A 23718-nucleotide genomic window follows, 5' to 3' on the forward strand; every position below is an offset into this window, starting at 1 on the left:
TTTCTCAGCCCAAAAACAATCATATCCTTTAGCCATATTCCATTTTGCCTGAATGATTGTCGCCCGGCTCTGAAATATACACTAAAATGAACAATCATTCTTCCTCCATCTATCCATCTTTCTACGGTGCCGTCTGTTCGAATGCAAGGAGAGCAAATATTCACGTCCTGATGCTGATGCTATTTCCAGTTTTTGTTTCCCCCAAAATGTCATTGCCGATGTTTTCATTCCACCAAACAAAAAGGGTTCTAAGGTTTGAGTTCCGTCTCCATTCCGGCCTCCAACGGCTACACCACCGAACGCGAAACGCGAATCTTTGGGTGCGGCATTTTTCTTAATATTATTTCCCTCCCCACACAATGCTTGATCCATCGTACCACGGTTTCCCTAGTTTATTGCCCTAGCTGACGGGCGTCAGCCCGCACACCACACACCTAGTACCCTGCCCTTGTTCCAACCAATCAACTTGCCGCCTCTTCATAGCACAGAAATGCGGGTTGACAGTTTTTCCTGCCAAACTGCCACAGCCACCAACAACCCTTTCTGCAGTCCCCATTGCTGCAATGCGCACCCAACCTCCACCGCCATCCTCGCTGCTTTCTCATCTCCACTTAAATGGGGACCCTCGCCACGGCGGGATAGTATGTAAATAAGTGGAAATAACAAAGTTCCCGCCACGACATCCTTTGTGACTAGCGCACCCGCAAAGCACAAGACGTGGTCTGGTTTCTTTCTGTTTCGAAACTCAACCCGATCGTACGGTTGACTTCCGCGAAATCGGGGAGAGGGACTAGTGGAAAGTTCCGTGGTGGAATGTGCAACAGTCCCTTTTCTGCAGCCCGGAAACAGTCTAGTCGAACCGGACCCGGCGAAAGAGGGGACGGGTGTGTACCAAGGGTTTAGTACCACCAGCAGGCGAAATACTCGAAAGTGCTACCGCATCGCTTTCGCCTTTGATCCTTTTCCGCTTTTGATGGGTTCGGGTGGGATGTGCTGATCGTGCACCATGCCGAGCGTGTGATGCGTATGGCGCCCAAACGTCACATTACAAGTGTTGAACGCTGAAATGCGTGCACTGATATTGTATGTGTGTGTCGAGAGGGTGGTTTTGTTCCTGACAGGGTGTTTCCGAGTTAGCGCCATGTCGCAGTCATCTACAAATGGAGCTAACATTCTTTTCAACCGTAGTCAAAAAGGGCATATTTTAAAGCTGGCAAATGGAATGGACAAAACATACTTGTAGTAATATAAGAATTTTCTTTAGGATAAACTTCTTCTATTTGGCGTAACGTCCTACGCGGACATGCCGGCCTATAGTCGGATAGTCAATCCTTGCTACGAGGGGAACGGTCCATTCTTGGCTTGAACCCATGACGGACATGTTATTGAGTAGTTTGAGTTGACGACTGTACCACGGAACCGCCCCTGGGAGAAGCTGTAAATGCGGATTAAAGGGAAGAATGCGCTTATTTCATAAATTAAATAAGCGCATTCTTCGCTGCGTAGAATTCAACCACAATTTCTTTTCAAAAATTATCTCTAACTTTTTAATGGTATAATTCAATGTTATTAGCAACATTTTTCTTGTTGTATGGCATTAAAGTTTTAATAAATTGTAATTAACTTTGCTTTGTTTACTTAATGAGTAGAGACAGTGCCATTTCTGCCAAAGTATTGTGTCTCGGTGATGGTAGAAATGTGAAAATGTATACCCCCACATCACTTATAATCTGATTAATGCCAATCCAAACTAATCTTAGAAATAAATAAAACCATAATCATTAATAAAAGCCCATCGATACGATAAGCAGCCAATTCATCGCATAAAGCTGCATATATTATTATAACACACGTGCTCCACCACCTTTGGAGTGCCATTTGCAGACCGTTTTAATTAATTAATCCCAATTTATTCAGTCCCCACATACACACACACTAGACACATCATTTTTTCACCCTCTTTATAGCTCTGCTGGCTTTCGATGTGCTTTCTTCCTTTTACTATCTCCCTTCCGAATGAACCTTTTTTTTATGCTTCGATCATTTCATGAGCATCAAAGCGCACAAAAGCTCCATTTTCCATCTCGTTTGGGGATGAAATTGCTGTATCTTTTCAGATTATGACCAAAAATTATGCTACCTCCCTGATCGAATGAATTCATATAGTATCAGCAAAACTGAAGCGAGCGACACACGCACATACTGGTTCAGATATTGAAGGTCACAATCTAATCACTAACTTCAAAAGCGAATGATAACCCATACTGGGGGCTGGGGCGACGAGACACGCGGGCTTGCAGGGAAAAATGAAAACATTTTCAAAAACATATTTTTAGAGACACGTTCCTTTTACTATGAGGCAATGAGGAACCTCCCCGACCGGAAGCCACCACCGTTGTGGGTGTTCCCAAGCTTTCACCTAAACGAGCTGTATTTTATATGCATGAACAACGTACGTTCGGGATGCCATGTGTTGCCAGTCTAGTGTCTAGTGTGGCTGGAACGCTCCTTTGGTCAGAGCCAAGTTAGAGCTCTCCTAACCGGTAGCCCCTTTTTCGTATGAGAAGGACCGTCAATCGATAGCGATAGCGTCAGAAGAAATGGAGGGAAAGCGTTCAAGGTTGAGTTAAGAAAGGGTAAACATGCTGGATTAAATTTGATTTGGAGTCACTAGCCCCATAGGACGGTGGGACGCTTGGTGGGTATAATATGATTAAAAAGAAATTGATAGTGCAAACTTGCCGTTCAGGTAAACGTGCTGTACAACACTTGTGAGATTGTTTTCATTAAATTAAGTTTTGAAAAGTCATTTAAACAACAAAAGCACCTTAGGGGTAGGGTGCGATCATAAAAAATTGAATTCATTTTAAGTTTGTTTTTCTCAATATCTACCTGGGTGTAATAAGCTATCAGAGCCGTATGGAATATAACTTTTAAACCGTCTGAATGCATGACAAGACCACATTTCATATCGCTACTGCTAATGAATGATCGAAACGAGCAAGGGCAGCTAAAGGAATGAAGTATTAGTATCCTTACCTTAACGTTGACGCATAAATAAACCCCCCCTTTATATTGGCAACCATTACGCTGCGGACAACAACAACAACAACAACAAGGACACACCTTACCTAAAGCGACAGGATAGACACTCGTAAAGTTTTCATCGGTAAAAGAGGAACCCAGAAAAAAACATGGTGGGAAAGCATCCTACAGCCACGTAAGGTGAAATAACGAAAAAAGAGTTTAATGCAACATAAACCTCCCAGGAAACATCCCTTCATCCCTTTCACTCGTCTCCTCCTCCCTTCTCCTCCTCATATTTCAATTGGGTTGTATCGCGAAAGTAGAAAAATTGTGTTTGTGTAGTTGTTTGTTTTCTTCCTTTTTCAGGCACACTTCACTAACAGCACACAACAAAACAAAACACTCACACAAAAACAACGCTATCAAGCGTTGGAATCTGCCAAACCCAAAACGGACACCGGGTCCGATGGTCATCTACCGACCGGACAGGTACGCGGAGGCGCGAAACTTTGCACTCAGGATTTCAATGGAATTACGATGACATTCCCGTACCCACCGGCTCCCCGTTTTCTCACGCCCTACCCCCTTGAGAACGTAACGGAACAGGGGGGGGGGGAGGATCAGAGGGGATGGTACGAAACAACACCCTTCGCTCCGCTCTGGTCTGGAAAGCTTCGACCCCGTGGCATAAACACATTCTAGTTTAATGCCATATTTACGATGCCAGCATCCCTTGCTCCTTCCATAGCCAACGTTTGAGCGGTTGTGGGGGCTGAGATGGGGGACGAAAAGGGGAGAAAGGGATGGCAAGAGAGGTCTGAAATACGAAATTTAATGCTACACTTTCCCGGTACTTATCGGACGGGACCGGTTCGCTACGGTGGATGGAGAGTCCGGCGAAGTTAAAGCCCACCCATAAAATGACCGGTTTCGTAGTAGCCGTTGCTCCTTTGGCCTCCGGACAGTGAGGAAAGCGACCGTTTCTCCTGCCTCATAACGCGGTACGGTATGGAGACGCAATGGTAAATGTTGTCTTTTGGGAAGAGAGAGAGAGCCAGCGAGGACAAAATCAATTTCAAAAAAGGATCCTCCAACACCATAAGTCGTTCCAGTAAGGCAAGGAGATGGTTTGTATCTTATCGGTATCCTCCCACCCTGTACGTGGTGGATGCCATTGCCGGCAAGAGGCCAGGGGAGAGCTTTCCTGAAAGCTGGGGACATGTTTAATTTGAAAGCTTGTTCACCGGAACCGGTCTGCTTTGGCCGAGCGTGTGCCGACCGAACAATCGAAGCCGATCTGCCGACTGGCTGGGAGGCTGAAGGGGAGAGCTACACAGCGGGGTGGGGGATAGGAATAAAATTTTCTCTATTTTCCACTAAATTTAAGCTGTCAGCCCTGTTGTGGGGCCGTAAATCATTTCCCGATACTGGTGAACCGAGAGTTGAACGCTTTCATATCGAGCCACTTTACGGCACTGCTGGAGACGAACGGGGTGCGAGCAAAGGAGAGCCAAGAGACGGTGGGGTGACCCAGGAAACAAAGAAAACACCAAAGCGATAGACTGGTGGAAAGATTCCCACTGGGAGGGTTTGCGTGATTTGGGCTCCCGAAGGCTGGGAGACATGTGGTGCTGTAAAATATCATCTTTAAAGTTAGGATTGTTTTATGAACTTCGCCGCATCCCTGCCCGACGGTTCTGCCCTTTCCTTCGAAAATAGAAAATTCATTACAGCTAGGAAGCACTGTCCCCGGCACGGTTGTCTTCGGACATAATTGGAATGGAAATAACTGTGAATCCTTGCAATAAATAAATGCTGTTTATTGCGTTCTGTGTTACCGAGACACACCCGTCCAGAGACATGTCGCAAGATCGTAAGCTCAAACGATGCTCCATGACTGTGCTCTTGTTCCATCGACAACGCTTAACATCGTAGTATGTTCGTACATCAATTGTTTTTGCCTCAAATGTCCACAGCAAACTTCCTTTGCTGCGTTTTGTTCGATTCCGACCGAACAAACGGTTCCGATTCGTGTGCTGTTGCGTTGTTGCAGCTGTCCGAACCGGCTCCATCTCCAATCAGCATATCATTTAAACTCCGGAAGAAAACAAGACAGCCGAAAGAATGAAGTGAAACCATCGGTAACCGACATCATTGTCACGATCCGGGTCTCTGGCCGGTGCGATTGGTCCGATCCCGATCTTGCCGGACGCTGCGTGAGTGACGAGGGTCAAGAGACGGCAATGGTCTCGCCCAACGTTCGATCGAATATTGCTTCGTCCAAGCCGCACAAGCCGCTTGTTTCCGGTACCCATCCACCCAACTAATGGCACACACACAACACTGTACGGCCTATCGGACGGAACAAACAGGCCGGAAGTGAAGCATTCATAAAGCGGAAATTTATCGTTCAACTGCAGCAGCATCAACCGAAGTTTTCCCGCCACACACAGTTTTAACTTTTCTCCCCTCGGTGCGTGGCGCTGAAGCGATGTGACAGGGTGACGCTCCTCTCAGTGCTTGTGTTTGGAAGGATCAAACACAAGACAACTGCCAGCTGGCATGGCGTTTGGGGGGAGAACGATTTAATTCTACCACCGGAAATTGGGGCACACTGGACACGTGGATGTGAGATGTTTGGGGTTCTTAATTTGAGTTATCGCACCGCTCCGCTGCTGATAAATATACATTTCAATTACAGCTGTTCCATCAGACATGTAATGAGTCGTGGAGAACTATATGGAATGCGGGAACAGCAGCGGGATGTGGGTGGTAAATAATTACCGACACCGCTGCTGCTTGAACGCTTTCCCTCTCTTTGCGTTTCTTATCTACTTTGCGTTCCCCCATATCCTTTAACCCGAGCAATGTTAATGAAGATTGATTATAACTATTTTTTCCTGTTAGGAAAACCTATCCATGCCCCCGAGCATGAAGAACGTTCTGCATGAGGATCGGAGTAAACAGTAGAGGAAAAAAAACCCCCAAAGAGGAATATTTCTGGATCGTCCTAGGAAGAGTGAGCACAGTAGCTCTCCCTAGCAGAAAAAAAACTCCTTCATGCATATCGACCATCCGCAACTAACCCTTCGGAAATCAATCCTTTTTTATTATTTTTCTTCCCCGGTCGATGGGTGTCGGTCAGCCGTAACCGGCAGGAAACGTTACCGGAGCGCTTAAACAAAAATATTAATATGAAGCGAGAAGAGGGGAAATAGAAAATCCTACGCCCCACTCTCGGGCACTGGAAACTCGATCGACCAATGCGAACGGAGTAATGACGAGCGACTCGATCCACTTGACAATTTGCCGTTCCTCCCTTTCGTGCAGCGATGGCAATGTCGGACGGGTTACATCAAGCGAAAGAATATTGATTGAAGGATGTGGTGTATATAATTTACACTCCATTTGCTGCCTCCTCCGTTGGAGGGATGGCTCAGTACGGGACGGGGTTTCACTGCGCGGGCGATAAATCATTGAACAAAGTGTACCAAATGTAACCCGCCCCAGCTAGGTTGTACGCCGATATCGAAAGTTTGTTTATGGACGTGCGGAACCCGGGACCTGTGTTGATATTTTTTGGCTCAATTTTGGCTATTTACGCAACAGACTTCAAGAGAAATTTCCATTTTAAGTACTGAGAAATGTGGAGCTAAGGTATGAAAGAAATGAAAGATCAACGTAGAAAGCAACGAGGGAGACTTTTTACATTTACGAATTAATTAACGTAGGCATTTAGAGAAAAAAATCGGCTGGCTGTAGAAAAAAAACTAAGCGAGATAATTTCCTTCCATGAACATCGTTTGAATGGTAATTATTTAAGCTTATTTGCAAAAATAAATCTACGACCTTACGAGCTGCCTGTCGTCGGTTATTAGGAATTTTTGCCATGGCCGACACGCCTATGACTTCGTGTAGACATGTTTTAAGATCCTCTTTCGATTTTTATCAATTCCAATCATCAATTTTAGTTTTCCCGACATCATGTTGGTCTTGAAAATTTCGATGGAACGCAGCAGGGGTATGTTGGACCGGATCGCGGACTTGGGTCGAAATACCGCCGAAATTCGCCTCAAATGATCGCATTCAGTTTTGGCGTCATTGCTTGCCGCGACATAGCCATTGGACGCGTTTCCGGCTTCTTGATATGTTTGTTCATATTTCTCAGAGACCTCCCGGCCAAGCTAACGCCACTTGTCTATCGATCTTTATTTTCAGCTTCCTATGGAACCTCCACTCGCGGCCGGTCGTTGGCCATTCGGAATCGAGCTTTCTTTCGATGCTCATAATGTTATTTAATTGTGCCAAGATGTTATAGATACCGGAACAGGCTTATACAACGTCCAAAAAATGCCGAACACAAACTCGTGGGAAAGTGTAATTGACTGTTCGTTATCGCAGTGAGAAGATAAACCCAGGAAAAACGGGCGATTTTGTCTTTTTTTCCTTGTCATGCAAGCCAATATTTCCAATGTCCAATATTTAAGCCAAATGACGAAAAATTGATATTTTCATTGATTTTTTTTGTAAAAAATGACATGAGCTTTAGTAACATAAAAAATTTACAACTTTGGAGTTTATCTAAACAAATCTATCTGATCCATTATCTATTGACGTTCGAGACGTCATCATCCGGGACAGGAAAATGTATTCTGTAATGCAATTTCAAGCAATGTAATGAAAAAGCAGTAATGAAATTTCTTGTTTGAGAATCTTGTGCCTATGATTTGATTCAATTGCTGTTTGCCATATCACATTTAAGCGCATTTTTCTCTTGCATCAACATAATAAGAGCTTTTTACGTTTTCAAGTACCACACGAGAGATGGCGCTAGCAGCAATCTGAAAGCTTCTCCACTTGGGGTAAATTTCAAACTTATTCTAACGGTTATCCTACATCCGCCAGACAATGCGCATGCGTTTGAATAGAAACGTTTCAGATTGAATGCCGGCGTTACATATTTTCAAACTCCCACGAAACTATCGACCAAACAAACGAAACCAAACAAACAAATTCAAACACTCCCTGTTCCAACACGTTCAACATGCCGGTGAAAACACTTTCCTCCGACGATTGGTTCGAAATTGCGCTGCTGAAGCAAACCACCTCCTCGATTACCTTCCAGTGGACATTTCGGAACCCGCATGCTGTGCCGTACGATCTGTTCAAGGTGGAAAAGTGCTACAGCGTCAAGCGGGATCGCTGGGAAACGGTGTACTGGGGCGCCGGTACGACCCTAACCGTGCGCTGCCTCGAGCAGAACCTCTGCTACTCGTTTCGGGCAAGCATCCTGCATCAACCGTCGGACGGTGCCGACTTTCAGTACGCCTATCAGTCGCCCATCTTCAAAGCGTGCACCCTGCCAAACATCCCCTCGACGATGGGCCTTTACCGGGCGGTCAAAAAGTGTCAGCCCGGTTTGGTGAAGCGGCTACTTCACGCTCGCCCCGAGCTCGTCAACGTGCCCGTGCACGGTGAAACGTTCCTGTATCTGGCCGTGCGGAGCAACAGCCTCGAGCTGATCAATGCGCTGCTCGATGCGGGCGCCAACATCGATCTGGGCGTTCCGGATACGGGCGTAACGCCCCTGCATCTGGCAGTGTACCGGCGCAATCTGACGCTGGTGCGTCATCTCATCGAGCGGGGTGCCAACGTGCAGGCACAGAACTGTGTCGGTATGACGGTGGGACATTATGCGGTCGATGCAAACGATGTGAACATGCTGAAGTACGTGCTGGCCCAGGGTGTCAGTGCGGAGACACGCGATCGCTGCCAGTGGACACTGATCTTCCGGGCGCTCTACATGCGCACATGCGTCGATATCGTGCGCCATCTGCTGGAACGAAAGTGCCGACTGAAGGTGAAGGACAGGCTACGGCTGACACCGCTCTATTACGCACAGCTCTGGGGACAGGAGGAGATTCTGCGCTTGCTTAGAAGGAGGTTAAAGATCTGATTAAGCTTGAGTGAAAATAGAAAGCCCAAAAGACACAAAGCAAAGGAATAACACATGAACACGATCGCTTACCACCCTTCACCTTCGGCCTGCTCAACATAATACGAAATGGAATATTTTTCTGTCAATTTTCAACTTTATTTACAACTCACAACAAATAGACTGTGTGAGCGTTGCCTCGCACAACCCAAGCAGATGTAGATCTTCTTATGCAATCTATCCGATGTTTCTCGTTTAATTTAACCTGCTGCTTACTCGCTTCCATCCGCACGCTCGCTAGATAACCGTTTTTCCCCATCTCTACCTATAACCGAAGTGGTTTTTGTTGCTCTAATCAACATGCGTGGTTCACTATTTTAAATAAAATGCTAATTCTACCGTGCTCCTCGACCGCTCCACAACTACACGCTAATACTGCATCCCGTGCGCGACCTGCCCCTTGTACAGACGATCACACGTCTCACGCTACCACCGTTCGTCGTAGCAACATCGTGGGCGCGACCGCAAACACAAGTCCCAGCATTACTCTACACCAACTGCTTCCTGCATTAGCACCAACGCCCGTCGCCATCGGTTGCCAACCATCGTCGTGGCTGTCACCTTTATGATCCGGATGATGATGGGCCGATCGTTTGCTACGAGCTCGTCCCATGTCCGAGTCTGTCTCTTCGTACGGGATCGGATCCTCGTGTGAGCTTGCCATCGGTTTGACAATCGAGAGCTTGGTCGAGATCGGTTTACCGGCCGCTCCGGACTGATGCTCACTGCTCGCACTGTCCTGCGCATTGATGCCACCCGGGAGCAGCGGGTTCGCGTACTCCGACACCGGGGGCTGGACAGCAGACGAACCACGCGTACCGTAGATAGCGGCCGTGTCCGGTGCCAGATACGCCGCTATCGGCGGATACTCCCCACGGAACGGGCCAAACTGGGGAGTTTCGCGCAGCAGCTGTTCCGCCTTCGTACCCGGCCCACCGACCGGTGGCAGCGGTTCGCTCTGGTGCGAAACCGCCGTAGGTCCGTTGACGAGCGACATGTCCAGCACGGCTTTGCCATCGAACGAAACAACCGACCCGTCCGACCCGATCGGTGGCAGATAGAACGGATCGACTCGTTCGTTTGCAGCGCCCAACGCGTCCTGCCCTTCGCCCACCACGTCGGCCGTTTCGTCTGGCAGAATTTCGACGTTGCGCTTCGTGGCCGATTCGCGGGCCGGGCCGGCAGACGGTTTCACCTGTGCCATCGCCATACTATCCAGCGGTGAGGGAATAAACATCGGCTCGAACGTTTGCTTCGACGGTTCGTCCTCCCCGTGGATCATCAGCGCATCGCTCTCGATCGCTTCGTCGATGTCGTCGTCCTGGCGGCGCAAGAACCCATGTGCCCTGTTGTCCTCAAACTCGAGATCGTAATCGTCCTTGCGGCGGTAGATCGGCTTAAAGCCACTCTCCACTACGACCGAGCTGGGCTCGAAGCCGTGATTAGCCGCATGCGCTTCGTACGACATTTTCGATTCCGACACATCGTACGGCGTCTTGAAGATGGGTTTAATGTTGGGCTTCAGCGATTCCTTCACCGGTTTCGTGTGCCGTATCGGCAACGTGATCGGCACTGGCTCGTTCTTCTTCAAGCTCATCGTTAAGTGTGGTGGCATGTCCGGCAGGGCGAATGGTGGACCACCCGGTGAGCTGGGCGGTCGCTGCTCACCACCCGAGATCTGTTTCGGCGGTTTCGCCACCATCATCTCCACCGAGGGTCCCTTGCGGAAGGGTTTAATTTCGGTCGGTTCACCCAGCAGCAGGATCGGTGCGATCGCCTTGATCGGCATCTTACCCTTCGCCACGAACGGACGCATCAACGGTGCGACCGGCTTCTGGTAGTGGCTCACGATCATCGATGGTTGCGGGATAACGAATGGCCGCGTCGGACGGCTCGGGCCGTGCATCGGGCGACGCTCGATCCCGATCGGACGACGCACGGGCAGCTTTACCGGGCGGAACATTGGACCACTGTTTGGTGGACGCAGAAAAACTGGTAATCCCGACGAGGAAAGAGTTGGTTTTGCCGAACCATGGTATCCGGGTGGAGGCGGGTGACGGTGTCCATGAGGACCGGGACCGGGACCGAAGCCTGGATGGCCTGGGTGATGCTGATGCGGTATGGTTTGATTGACACTCTCCACCGTCTGATTTGCACGCAGCTTCTCTTCCAGCTCTTCCGCCGCCCGGATGCCATCCTCAATGATGCGAGTCATCTCGGGGTTCTCTTCCAGGTTAATGTCAAACGACTCTTCCTTTTTCGTGTCCGGTGTCATCTTGTGGTGCTTGATCAGATCCAGCTCGTGCTTTTGTAGAAAGTTTTCATGCTGCTGTAGGAAGTTATCTGCCGGCAGCACTTTCGACTCATGTCGGATCGATTCCTCCACAGAGATGCCCTCGTTCGGTTCGGCGTACACCTCGTCCAGCTCGCTTGGCTGTGCCACATCGCACGCGTCGTGAACGTTGATGCGCCAGCCCAGGTAACGGTGGGTAAAGCATTGGTAGTACACCGTGTCCGGGGTGTCCGCATCCGGCGTCCAGGTAATGATGCCCGGTTCACCAACATCACACTTGAGCGACAGGCTGCGCTGGTACGCACCAAACGAAGGATATTCGTCCGACGGTGGTCCATCCGGATTTGGCGTCCAGTTGCAGAGGCGTCCAACACCGGTCGGCACAAGCTTTCCGCTACGACTACGATGTACACCGGCAAAGATGCGAATGTTCTGCGAAAATAGTGGAAAAATACTTGAGTGACATCCACTAACAACGAGTGCGTATGGTGATCTAGCCTACCTTACGATCTTCCTCCGATTGATGTTCATATCCTCCGACTGAGTCATCCGTAATGTAGAAAGGATGGTACTTTGCCGGTACGTTAGGATCCAGCCCACCTTCAACAACAAATGTGTACGTCTTACCACGAACCACGTTAATCTCGGGAATCAAAAGACCATTGATATACCACGAAATTCCCCATCCGACATGGCCTGCAATCGATCACTCGCATTAGTATATCGCTCGTACACACACGCAAACACCGCAAGGTTTTTACCCGTAATAGCTGGATATCCTTGTTTGCCACCGGTGGGGCCCATCTGAGCGTAGAACACGCCGTCCTCCGGTTCGTAGCACTGGATCGGAGGAATGTCCCATGCACCCGGTTTCGCTGGCGGTCTTGCCGTGGCCGGTACCTGAGGCCGCTGCTGCTGCACACTGTTCGCTACATCCTCCCGTCGATTGCCACCACCATAGCTGGGCGCTGAGCCCGAGGACAGCTTTTGTGGCTGTTCTGGCTGCTTCTGGTCGGATTCCGGCGTCGGACAGTTCCAGAACGGTTGGCGCCCAAAGTCAATCAGCTTGTTACCCTTCAGATAGTGCGAATGGTACGACACCTCGTAGCGCTGATTCAACGGACCTACGGCCCAGATGATCGCCTGCGATGCGTTGGTAAACACGGGCAGATCGAGATGGTCCGCAGCACGCAGCGGACGCTGGTAGGTGACGATCGAGTAACCGTTTACCATGGCCGCATTTAGCAGCCGAATCGAATTACTATTCTCGGTAATGCGTGTATCGGGACAGCTTCCACGTCCACCCGAACATTGCGATTTGGCATCGAGATAGTAGTCCTGTGCGTAGCCCTTGCCCGTTGCCTTATCTACCCAGACTACGGCTACATCGGCTCCCACCATCTGGCTCTGCTGTGGATTGGGTGAAACGCCGAATGACATGTACTCGCCATCATCTTTAAAAAGTTTGCGGGAAGTGAACAGATATTAAGGTTAGTATAAACGCCGTTGAATATATTCTTTCCAGTCAATCCCAGATACCTACCCAACTTTGCAACAAGCTGTACGACCACACTTTCACCGGCGACGGCCCAACGAACCTCAAAGGCCAACTCATCGAGCAGGACTTCACAGTTCAGCTTCGACTATTGGTGTGAGCGTGTAAAAAAGTAGCAAACAAGGATTGATAATTAATGGAAAACTCGCCACACTATAAACAATAAATTTGAAGTCTTTATCCCAGCTTCACGAACCAATGCATCAATTTTAACAAACCCACCTCCCAAATTAATATGCATCTATTTACATATACTTGCAAACCTGCAAGCTAGCAGCAATGCTAAAGCTACCTATTTACAATCACTTAATTGCGTTCGCTGCTCTCTCTCACACTCACCAAGCACGAAGCACAACAATTGGGTTAGATCGTTTCCAAGCGATGTTTCCTACTTACGCACGCCACTCCAACGAAGCATCTCGGCCTCCGCCCAGATTGAGCACGTCGATCGATCGGTTGGTCTCATATAATTTCAAACGCTTTTCACAAGCGGCAAGCGGAAAAGTATCGATGCGCGAACATCTGTAACCACGGTGACTACTGTACGAAACAATTATTTACACGAAACAATGCAAGCGGTTTGCGTTTCCGTTTTGCTGCTAACAACGCCGACCGTGTTGTTGGAGGTAACGATGAACGCGGTGACGCGGTGCGTAACGTCTCGGCGCGGCTGCCGACGCTACTGCCCGTGATCAATTGCAGCAATTGTTGCATCTCACGGATGCATTCCACCAGGCAGCACTTAGCGATAATAGGATTAGTTAATTACTCACGAGGCAGTTCCGCTAGGCACCTACGGCTGTATGTGACGGCTGGAGATAAAAGCATGTGACAAATAACGCGTACAGGCTTCCCGCTTGGTTCGGCTTGAAAGCTTTTAGCGCCAATCCGGTGTCAATGAACTGGCGTTGCTTGGTGGGTTTTGCTGGCGAGAGTGGGCTTGTAACCAGCAACCATTTGCGCACATCGCAGCACCGTACGCACATTCTTCACATTCGCGTAGCCAAACGTTTCTCGTTTCTGTTTTTTGCTAGATGCACGACATTGTCCTTTATTATTAGCTTGTTTGTTGTTGTCAGCTGGTACAGCAATTATTACCAGACCACGTAGAGTGCAATTACGATGAAAAATCGAATACTTGCGTCCAATTATTCCTTATAAAATAGTGCGATTAACGATACTCAACAATCACGCATTTAGTTTACATTTGTTAGTAATTTTAATAACAAAAAGACAATCAATTTACATTTTTGTAGTGGAATATTTATTTACAACCTAAAAGGATGTCACGGGACTCTTCTCAAATGTTCTTCAATTTCATAGCTCTCGAACAATATTACAAATTCGTTTGCTTTGTTTTGCAATGCGAGATTAATGAGATAATTTAAAATTTTCATAATTTTTCTGCACAAAATATCATTTCCACCAAGATCTCCCACACGTGTTTACGGAAAGTACAGTAACACTAACAATATCATTTCTGCGTTTTGCGTCCTTAAGCAAAACGTGTCTACATTAAATAGTTATGTACTTAAAGATAGGCATTCGAGTAGATCGCTGCATTTTCCAGAGCTCGAGCAGCGATCGCTGATATCACTGACCCTTTTTTACGGCGAACGCGATCGCTGCAAACGAAAGTAAGGTTTGGGATACAGATATAGAACCAGAAGTATTTGGTTGGTTGATCGTAGATCACTGCTGCGTTATGAAGCGAACCTCACAGTACTGATACCTAAGGTGCGTGATATGTTGTAAGTGAAAAAGGGTTTGTTTGCAATAAAGTTGTTCGTGAAATAAAATGAATTTGAGCATGTAAAGTGTGTAAAATAGTTTGTTTTGATTTCAAACCAATCCAATGTTTTTGTTTAAAGTAGTTGTTATGGGTGCCTGATATGATACACGGATGTGTGGTAAGTAACACAGACAATGAAAGTGTGAGTAAACATTGTGGCAGCATTAGATGAGTGTTTCACCCTACCCTTCCACCTGAGTGCCCGTGTTCGTTATGTCTCCCATCCTAAGCGTCGTTGGACAGTGATGAAGACTGAACAAAACAACCGATCCCATCTCCATCTAGAACAGCAGTGAGCCAACGTAGTCCAGCAGCCCACCAGAGCTGCCGGAGCTTCCGCTAGCCGCTGGGCGACCGGGTTTACGTCGCTGGTTGCCATTAGTTACCTGTGGGCTGATGCCAAGCATCTTCAGCGACGGTGGCACATTGATCTGGTCCGGGATGCGCACGTGCCCAAAGTCGACAGTGAATGCCTCGCACCACACACCAAAGTGGCCAATGTCGAACACGGTCAGATCACCGGGCAGGGTCAGAACGATCGTCTTCTTGTCGTAGCGACGCAGCGGTGTCTCCTTGCCATTCTCGTCCGGGATGCGAATACCCTGCGATGTCGGTGCTGGCCCTCGTCCCACCCAAAACTTGGCATCTGAAGCAATTGAAAGGAGATTAAAAAAGAGCCCGATTAAATAAATGCCATGACTCCTTTACTTTTAACATAACCATGAGAGTCTTGAGGTTGTTATTTTTTCAACTAATGACTGCGTGATTCCACCTACGAAGACACGGCTTGGACGAAGTTTTCTCTCCTGTTTTACATGATCCCAGTGAAGAATTGAATGTTTGACACATTCCCCTCCACTTTCCCTATATTCCACCTACCTGGTGCTTCGCCATCGTAGCTGAAGTTGGGTACGAGCAGCGTTTGCGCATCGACGATCACGATGTTGTCCGAGCTGACATCGTGCACCCCGCTCAGGCCCGCGATCTTGGTCGGGCGCGGAAAGTCCAGATCGTTCCGTATCTGCACATCACCAAAGTTGACCGAGAAGTCATCGCACCACACGGAGAACCAGCGAATGTCGCGCAGCGTCTTGCCCTCCGGCAGCGAGAGCGTAATGTCCTCGTTACGATACCGCCGCAGCACGCCAGCCCGGCCCCGCTCATCCCGCAGACGATGCGCACCCTTATTGCTAGGGGCTCGCGTATTGCCGACGTAGAAGTAGGCAGCTGTGGTGTGGGAAACATTAACAGAGGTGCAGTAGCATTTTAGCGTTGGTAGATAAAATAAACGTTTGTTAGGTAACCACTAGCTCCAACCAGCGGGAAGCAGTCCTAACGATAATGATCATTCTGTTGGAAATTATAAACTGTGAGAGAGACGACACGTTGTCACTTACCGGGACCTTCACCGTCGTAGTTGAAGTTCTTCAGAAACAGAGTCCTGGCGTCTACCGCATAGACCGAACCGGACACACCATGATGAAGCTCAGAAAGATCTCCAATCTTGGTACCATAGTATCCCTGCAGTGCGCTAGTCTGGTCCGCGAGGAAACCTGCAAATAAAAGGAAACGAAGCATTGTAAATTTTTTTAAATTATTTCCATTAATCACATCGACATGGCTATTGCCGTGGTTCGTTGACTGATCGCGAGGCAAATGACCAAGAAACAGAGAAAGAATAACCACAACAAACCAAACAAGCATCCGATTAGCATATCCACTTCGCAAAGAAGAGTGTATAAAGCATGACGTTTTTCGCAGTGACTTCCCATTTTTCAATGTCCGCGCAAATGTCCGCACCGATTTTACCCGACTACAGGAACCGGTTTGGGAGCCAGACAACTTCCCAAAGAAAAGCAAAAATGAAACACATTTGTAACGTCTTAAATTAATTGGAGTTTCCCTTTCATTTTCCCTTGCCTCATCTCACCATTGCCGGAGGGTTGTTACAACGAAAGACTTTTCGTCCATTAATCTACCGCACCCTGAACCCCACTAGCCCAGCCAACACACACACACATTCGAAGAAGCTTTGTAATGAGTTTGTGTGAGCGACGAAATTCTTTCGTTGCCGCCGGAAGGAAAGCACTTTCTCGGCGATCTACCGTAGCCCAGCCTAACCCGGCTCGGTTAAATTGGGCCGGAGGGTTTTATAATGTTTGTCGAGCCCGTGGCGTGTCGATTGATGTCGTGTCTACAACCCGATCCCCGGAACCCCTGGCCCAAGCCCCACCTTTTGATTGAAGGGCGCGGACAGAGTTGAGAGTGTCGTAAAGCGTGTGCGATCGTAAATCCGACCGTACCCAGAGGTGAAGTTAGTCGAACGATTGTCTTTCCAACTGGGCGCGAAAGCATTGGAAAGCGCAACCTCTGCCGCAAGGCTGCCAAAGGATAAGAGGACACTTACGGTCCCCAAACGCACACGCTCTAGCGTCTTTCACTCTCGATCGTTCAGCACACATCTCGACACCTATGTCATTGTTGGCGTCGTTTGATTGATTGGCTCTAATGGTTGGGCTCGAGGTGCCTTTTCCTTCTCCTCGCACAACCAGAGTGCTCGGTATAATTAACATACCTTTTTGCCCGGCTAGCGTGTGAAACCCTGGCCCTGGGACCGGACGAGCCCACCTCGGTCTCGGTTAGGGTGGCGAAAGGAAAACAAAAGTGATTTTTCCTCCCTCAGTCATATCAAATTCTTTATGTTCGGTCCCATTTTGGGAGCAAACGGGAATGCCGCAACTCCGTCCGGGTGAAAGTTTTGACAGCGCGCTTCGGCCGGGTCCATCGACCCGAACTGGTGCTTAACATGACGTGTTGGCAACGTATTCTAGCACCAGCACGATCAACTCGCTGCTGATGGTTTTCCAAGTCAATTGAATCTCCCTGCCCAAGCCGAAGATGCCCTTCCAAAGCCAACATTTTGCGAATGATTAGCACTCTTTATCCCCAAGAAAAGGGCATCAATTGAATCAATCGACCAGCGGAATTATTCATTCTTTTGCTTAATCTTAAAAAAAAAGTTGTATGCAATGATGGTACGAAGAAAAATACAAGCATCCCAAAAAAAAAGATAAATAAAGTCTGATGACAGCCTGACTGACGTAGAAGCTTACCTCATCGCTCAGAAAGCTTGCTCGATTGGAAAGAGCGTGCCAGTAAAGTAAAAATAAAGATAAAAAGGCTACGAAACACAACACACAACACCAAAACCGCTGTGCCATTTCTGTATTGCGACATGATCGTAAAGTTGCGCAATCGATGAACCCTCCTCCTTCGCCCTCACTTCAGGCGCGTAACGATCCCGGGTGGACGGGGACTCGTTCTTTTGCCGGATGCAACCGGCACTGGTGCGAGCGTGCACGGGAACAGTGGTAAATTAACATATAGTTAGCTGCACCAAGCGAGCGTCCAAGACCAGCGCTACTGAAACGGATCCCTAACAGAACAAAACGTGATGTAAGAGCCACTTTCCTCGGTAGGACATTGGCGGGCTTATTAGCGTGATAATCAGTGTGTTTGAGCTGTGTGCGGTTGAACCTGTGCTTTGCCTGTGCTGTGTGATAACAATTGTTAGATGTAGCTTAATGCATCATATGCCGCTGTGTTAAAGTGTGGTTCAGGAAAGGCAAACATGAAATATCGCCAAACGGCAACTAGCCTTACGCAAGGAACTTCTTTCTATATCATTAAACCCTAACCGAGCGGTAGTTAGAAAGCAAATTAAGTTTTCCTCGGCTAACAAATGTACCGCAAGCCATAAACGATCACAGCCAAGTACCTTGTGCGTACTTGACAGACCACCGTAAGGTTCAACCGTACAATAAATAGTACAACTTTACGATCGTAGCCTCAAACCGCTCGGTATGGAATCTGCGCAATCTGTCACCAGCCAGACATTGCGTCGGAAAAGATGCTTCCTTTTAATATGGTTGATTAAAGCGAAAGGGATGCTTTTACCACTTCTTGCACCATCGGAAAGCGGTCAATGGTTTTGTTAAACGTTGCAAACGACACTCACACACAAACGGTGGTGCTTTTGTCCCCCGTCTTGTGAATAAACATGACAACTGAATAGATGACACAAAATTCAGACGAAGAAACCAGACAGAACAAGAAGAAACAAAAATGTACAAGCATTAAACCTCTTCCAACGCTGTGACCGAAAAGCGAAAGGGAACGAACGTTCGCAACGGAAGACAAATCTCGAGGTATCGATTTATGGTAGTTGGCTAAAGCCAACCCGTCCTGTTCGCTTCTTTTATGACTTCTTTTGGTGAATTTTTAGCACATTTTACCACAACCGAAGCGATGGAGTTTGGCTGAATTGACCAGAACACTGTTCGTACCATTTGTTTGCTCTATGGGCCATCAACTTTGCTGCATATTAATTGAGCTCAAATACTAACGATGGTTTATTAAAATAAGAACAACTCTTTCATGTATTTCTCATACAAACAATCAATTAACCGATTGCTGTAAGTTTCTATGGTTTAACTGCATCCAATTAATAACTTAATTGTGCACCCGCTTTAATGCTTTCTCAATGCCACGTTAACAAAAACGTTACTCAATACCCCACATCCCAAAGTTCGGCCCGCAAACGGCTTTGCATATCGCGCTCGCCACTCGATGACCCCAAAAAGGCCGCTGGCCTTTTTCCGTTTTTTTCCCACCGACCGTTGAACCGCTCGAATGAAACAGGCTGGCAATTCTACGGCAAACCAAGCTGCCCTCCCAGCCCTGCTCCTCACCTTCCCGCGCGAGCGAGATCGCAGCCCGATCGCAAGATCATCTTCGTACGCCTTGCGCACGCGACCGTGCGCTCGCTGGCCGCATTCAGATGGGATTAGGCGTTGATCGTGTTAAGAAATTAACCGTGTGAAGCAGAGAAGATATACAGTGCAGACGCAAAGCACCATCACAAACACACGAACAAAACAAAAAATCTGCGATCACACCGCCTGCCCCTGCCACCGTTGGGGGGAGGGGAACAACATTTGCATAATCGTTTTAACCTTTGATAAATAGCGGTGCCTCACACACGGTGTGTGCCCACCCCACCCAGCCTTTCGTCGGTTCCCGTTGCAACCGTGAGCCCGCGAAACCGTGTGTGCGCCCGCCGGTTGAAGATGCAACAATCGATCCACACCACCAATCGAAAGGTTTTGCACACAGCTGGACATCGGAGCTGGCGTTGCCGTGCTTCCCCGGTTGTTGGAGTTGCTTGACGGGTTTCGGCGGTGTCGGTGGTGTGTTTCTCTTAGCGAGTTGTTCTTGTTATTTCGCTAGCTTGTGGTCCACTTTGCTGACGTTTGTTTGTTGTAGCTTCTCAGTTTGTTTTAATAGATTGATATTCCATTTTTCCTTTTTTTTGTTGGGATGATTTAGAACCTTACTTGTGCATCATTTAATTTGAGATTTACAGCAATAATTTTGTTAAAAACACACTATTGGCATCGTAATAACTACATACCAAAGACCCGCTTGAGATACACCCATTTTGATGTTCTCATGGTGTTCACAGTAACAGATTTTTTATAATTTCTATCTTATTTCCATTCATTAACATTCCCAGCCACCTGAAATTGAATGTATCTAACGTGTAGATGCTTATAGTGATAAAACTTATACGTGTATTCTCAAAAACATTTGACCTAACACATGTTATATTCAGCTATCGAATCTTTAATTACAGCTATACACGATGCATTGACGGATAGTCTACATACGGCTACTATGTCATCTCCTTGCTACGATTCCTTTTCTCAGCCCCCAAATCCAGTCGCATTTTGAAGCTCTTATTGTTACTTTTTAATATTTACACCATTGAACGAACGTTTGCGCTACAGTAATGGCAATGCAACCTGAACTTCTAACCCTTCTTCAAAGACTTGCTCGATGTATTCATTTTGCTTTTTGCACTGATCACACTAATTCATTCCAGCAATAAATGTAGCACAGTGTCTCCTGATTGCAGTCCATTTGCTTCGTTTCTCCGCCTCAAAAGAGAAAAGCCCTCTCCCCGCCAGATAGGAGTTCGCACCTTGTAGTGATATGATTTCAACTGAGCAAAATTGAACCGAACCATCCGAAAATAAACCTCATCTTGGAGGTGCTCCAAAAAAAAGTTGTCGTCATTTAATTCCAAACCAGCGCAAACACTCCAGTAACGCTCCAGTTCCGTTCCAGCCATAAAAGCAGACGGATACGCCACAGCGAAGCGGCTGTTATTAATTGCAAAAAAAATGTGTATAAAAAAGCAGACATCTCGCTCGAAAAGCTCACACGAAGCCAGCACCGAAATATTTGGGTCAAAATTTCCCTTTTCCAAGCGCTCGACGCTCACTTGCTGTGCCCACCAAACCTGTGCCTTTGTGCGCCTGTATGGTGTGTTTGTGCATGTGGGTATGTTTAGTGTATGTGTCTTTACGAGCCCAACCGTATGTAGCGAGCATAATTATTCAAATCCATTTCACGGCCAAGTGACTCAACGGGAAGCGCGACTCGGGACGGGCCGGACGGGCGCGCTTTTTCGGGTGCTTTGTTTTCTTCTTGCTTACTTTGTTGTACGGCACCGTCCCGTCAACAGTAGCGGACACTTTTCCGTGGACCGCCACTTTTCCAACCGTCGGGCAAATTGATAGCAGCAAGTATCGCGCAAGAGGCACGGGCAAAATCGAGACCGGCAAGATGATCAACGCTGACCGAGATCAGCCCCACTCCCGCCGTTCGCCTCCTGCTTTTCCGCGATCGGTTGAAGGAACGGTCGGGAAGAGTGAAATCGTGAAAGCCAACACGGGACACGGGGAAGCAATCATCCAAGACGAAGAGGAAGAGAAGGAAGAGAAGGAGGAGAAGGCAATATAGTTGCCGCCGCCAGCTCCCCTCCCCGATCCATACTTAAGAAAAACTGCACAGCTGCCGAGGTGAGCGCAGCAGGAACCGAAAGTTGGCCAACACGGCCAACCCGCGGAGAAAAACAAATCGAACCAGGCACATTATGTGGCGAGGGGTGGGGGGAACTACTATCAAACCAGCCATATATTTGGGTCTTGCCATTCGAAAATTGTGAATTTTTATTCACGCTCAATACGCAGCGCCATTATTAATTATGATGTCGGCCCGGCCCGGCCACTCGGGACGGGTATCACTGCGCACGGATTCCATCCGATGGAACTGGGGAACCGGCACACGATAATTTTCAGCCACCCTGGTACTGGTACGGTCAGCAGGGGAGCAACAAATCTGGCCCAACCGGAATGGGGATGGCACGGGAGGCCCGCTAGGATGAATGGACACAAAAATAAGGGGCATGACTCTTCATCACGTCAAGATCTGTAAGACGTGTAAAGATCAAGGGGCTGTATTACAGTTCCCCGCAATCTTGCTGCTTCTAGCGCTCGTCTATTGCGAAGCTTTTGCTTTTTGTAGCTCCCTCCTGACGGTGGATCGAGAGTGGAGATGCCTTGCCCGACAATCCAACGTGCTGGGTGCAATGATAGTAGCGTCTGGGTGAAATGGAAGCCTGAATTCATCATAGCATCGTGGCACACATTCTTCAACCTGGGACGACGGGTTGTGCGAGTGTAAAGCGGAACAAGCGCCTACCTGGTCCACAATTGACCCAAATCTCAGCGCCTTGCACGCGTCAATAATGATCGTCATCAGACGATCCGTTTCTGTGCTGGTTGGATTTTTGTTTGATGTTTAAAGTACAGATAATCTGAAGCCAACTAATGCGATCATACACAAAGCATACACAGCCACTAACAGACGCGGTAGAAGAAGTTTACAGACATAAGCCTAAGATAGCACAAATGACTTACAGATCAAAATCATGCTAGCGACGGAAACGATCACTCTCGATCGCTGCCGGACGCTGCTTGTATTGCCGCTCGTTAGCAACATTTTCTCCACCTGGTGCTACTGCTAACGGTTATTCCGCTGTAGGATGATACGACACGTCTTAAGCCAGTCTTGGCTGGTTAGATCACAATAAACACTTTTAACACCAAAAGGTCCTTCAGATTGGGGGAACAGTTCACTTTTAATACGTCTCTTCCGAAAGGTTCACTTTTAATCGGTTCCGAACTGATCTTCTTTTTTGTGTCGTATCGACTTTGATTTCAACTTCCAGGGTTTTCTAGCAAAAAAAACACACCCAAGTCCCGTTCGTTTTAGTTTCCCCGTCTCTCACTAGCGTTCCCTAGCGATCGTTTTGTTTTGCTGCACTACTTCACTTTCTGCGTGAGCAACCTCAAAGCCCAACACAGCTTGGGCTTCCCTTGTGGGAGCAAGAGTCCCGTTTCTTTTCTCTGGACACACAAACGCGCACACATTCACCTGCACACACACACACACACACTTGCTTACACTACTTCCACTGTGATCTTCTGGTGCAAGATCACCTCCAGCACGGGAATACGGGGTCCAGTGAAGCCAAAGCCAACTGTTCTCTGGGCAATGGTTCAAGCCCAAATGAAGCCCGCCGCGATGGCGCACGAGCATAAGTATGGATCGCGTTCGCGTGGAGTCGTTCGGATTCGGATAACTTTGACGCTCTCGTCGTGATGTTGCGCTGAGAGGCTGGAAACATTCTCGCGACTTGCAGTGCTTTTCCATTGGTGTTTGCTCCATTGTTGAGTTGTTGAAGCTGGATCTTATTACTGGCTGGGTACGTCATATGGTCGTACGCAAGAGAGTAGGCCCACTGTGATCAAAAGCACTCTTTAAAGATCAATCCTCCAAGATCACACTGCGAAACTGCAAACCAACATTTAAAGTCCCTCCAAAATTGACTGGTAATCCTCGCTCGTGGCCTACATCGCAACAGGAAGACCTTCGCTGTACTTCCCCAAAAGTTGAACAAAAAGTGCAATTCCAATCAAACCCAAGTACGATCAACAATGAGCAGGCAGAAAAGCCTGCCCGTAATAACAAGATCCTCGCTCGAAACAGAGCTCCTTCCGGTAAACAAAGTCGATTCCTATGGCCAACCCAACGATCTAACCTAAACATCATCCGTGTGAACACAATCATAGCAGCACAAAAAAAAT

The 23718-nt window shown here is 47.9% G+C and overlaps 2 protein-coding genes across 3 annotated transcripts; one reads left to right on the plus strand and one right to left on the minus strand.

Annotated features, from left to right (window-relative positions):
* Positions 1-8049: 8049 nt before the first annotated feature.
* On the plus strand, positions 8050-9174 carry LOC120893900 (putative ankyrin repeat protein RF_0580). Its single transcript, XM_040296100.1, has one exon. It carries the CDS (start codon positions 8072-8074, stop codon positions 8981-8983), a length of 912 nt encoding a protein of 303 aa, XP_040152034.1. The 5' UTR covers positions 8050-8071; the 3' UTR covers positions 8984-9174.
* LOC120893899 (protein Skeletor, isoforms B/C) lies at positions 9098-23163 on the minus strand. 2 transcript variants are annotated; one of them, XM_040296098.1, is made up of 8 exons: positions 22489-23163; positions 16060-16215; positions 15542-15889; positions 15049-15308; positions 12859-12958; positions 12077-12769; positions 11818-12011; positions 9098-11747 (listed from the first exon to the last, which is right to left on the minus strand). In XM_040296098.1, exons 1-8 carry the CDS (start codon positions 22568-22570, stop codon positions 9444-9446), a joined length of 4137 nt encoding a protein of 1378 aa, XP_040152032.1. In that variant the 5' UTR covers positions 22571-23163; the 3' UTR covers positions 9098-9443. The 2 variants fall into 2 exon arrangements, with proteins under 2 accessions (XP_040152032.1, XP_040152033.1); XM_040296099.1 differs by lacking the exons at positions 9098-11747; positions 11818-12011; positions 12077-12769; positions 12859-12958 and adding an exon at positions 14112-14495 and having other exon boundaries at positions 22489-23155.
* Between the last annotated feature and the right edge of the window lie 555 nt (positions 23164-23718).

The sequence above is a fragment of the Anopheles arabiensis genome, chromosome 2 (assembly GCF_016920715.1).
Source record: "Anopheles arabiensis isolate DONGOLA chromosome 2, AaraD3, whole genome shotgun sequence".
NCBI lineage: Eukaryota > Metazoa > Arthropoda > Insecta > Diptera > Culicidae > Anopheles > Anopheles arabiensis.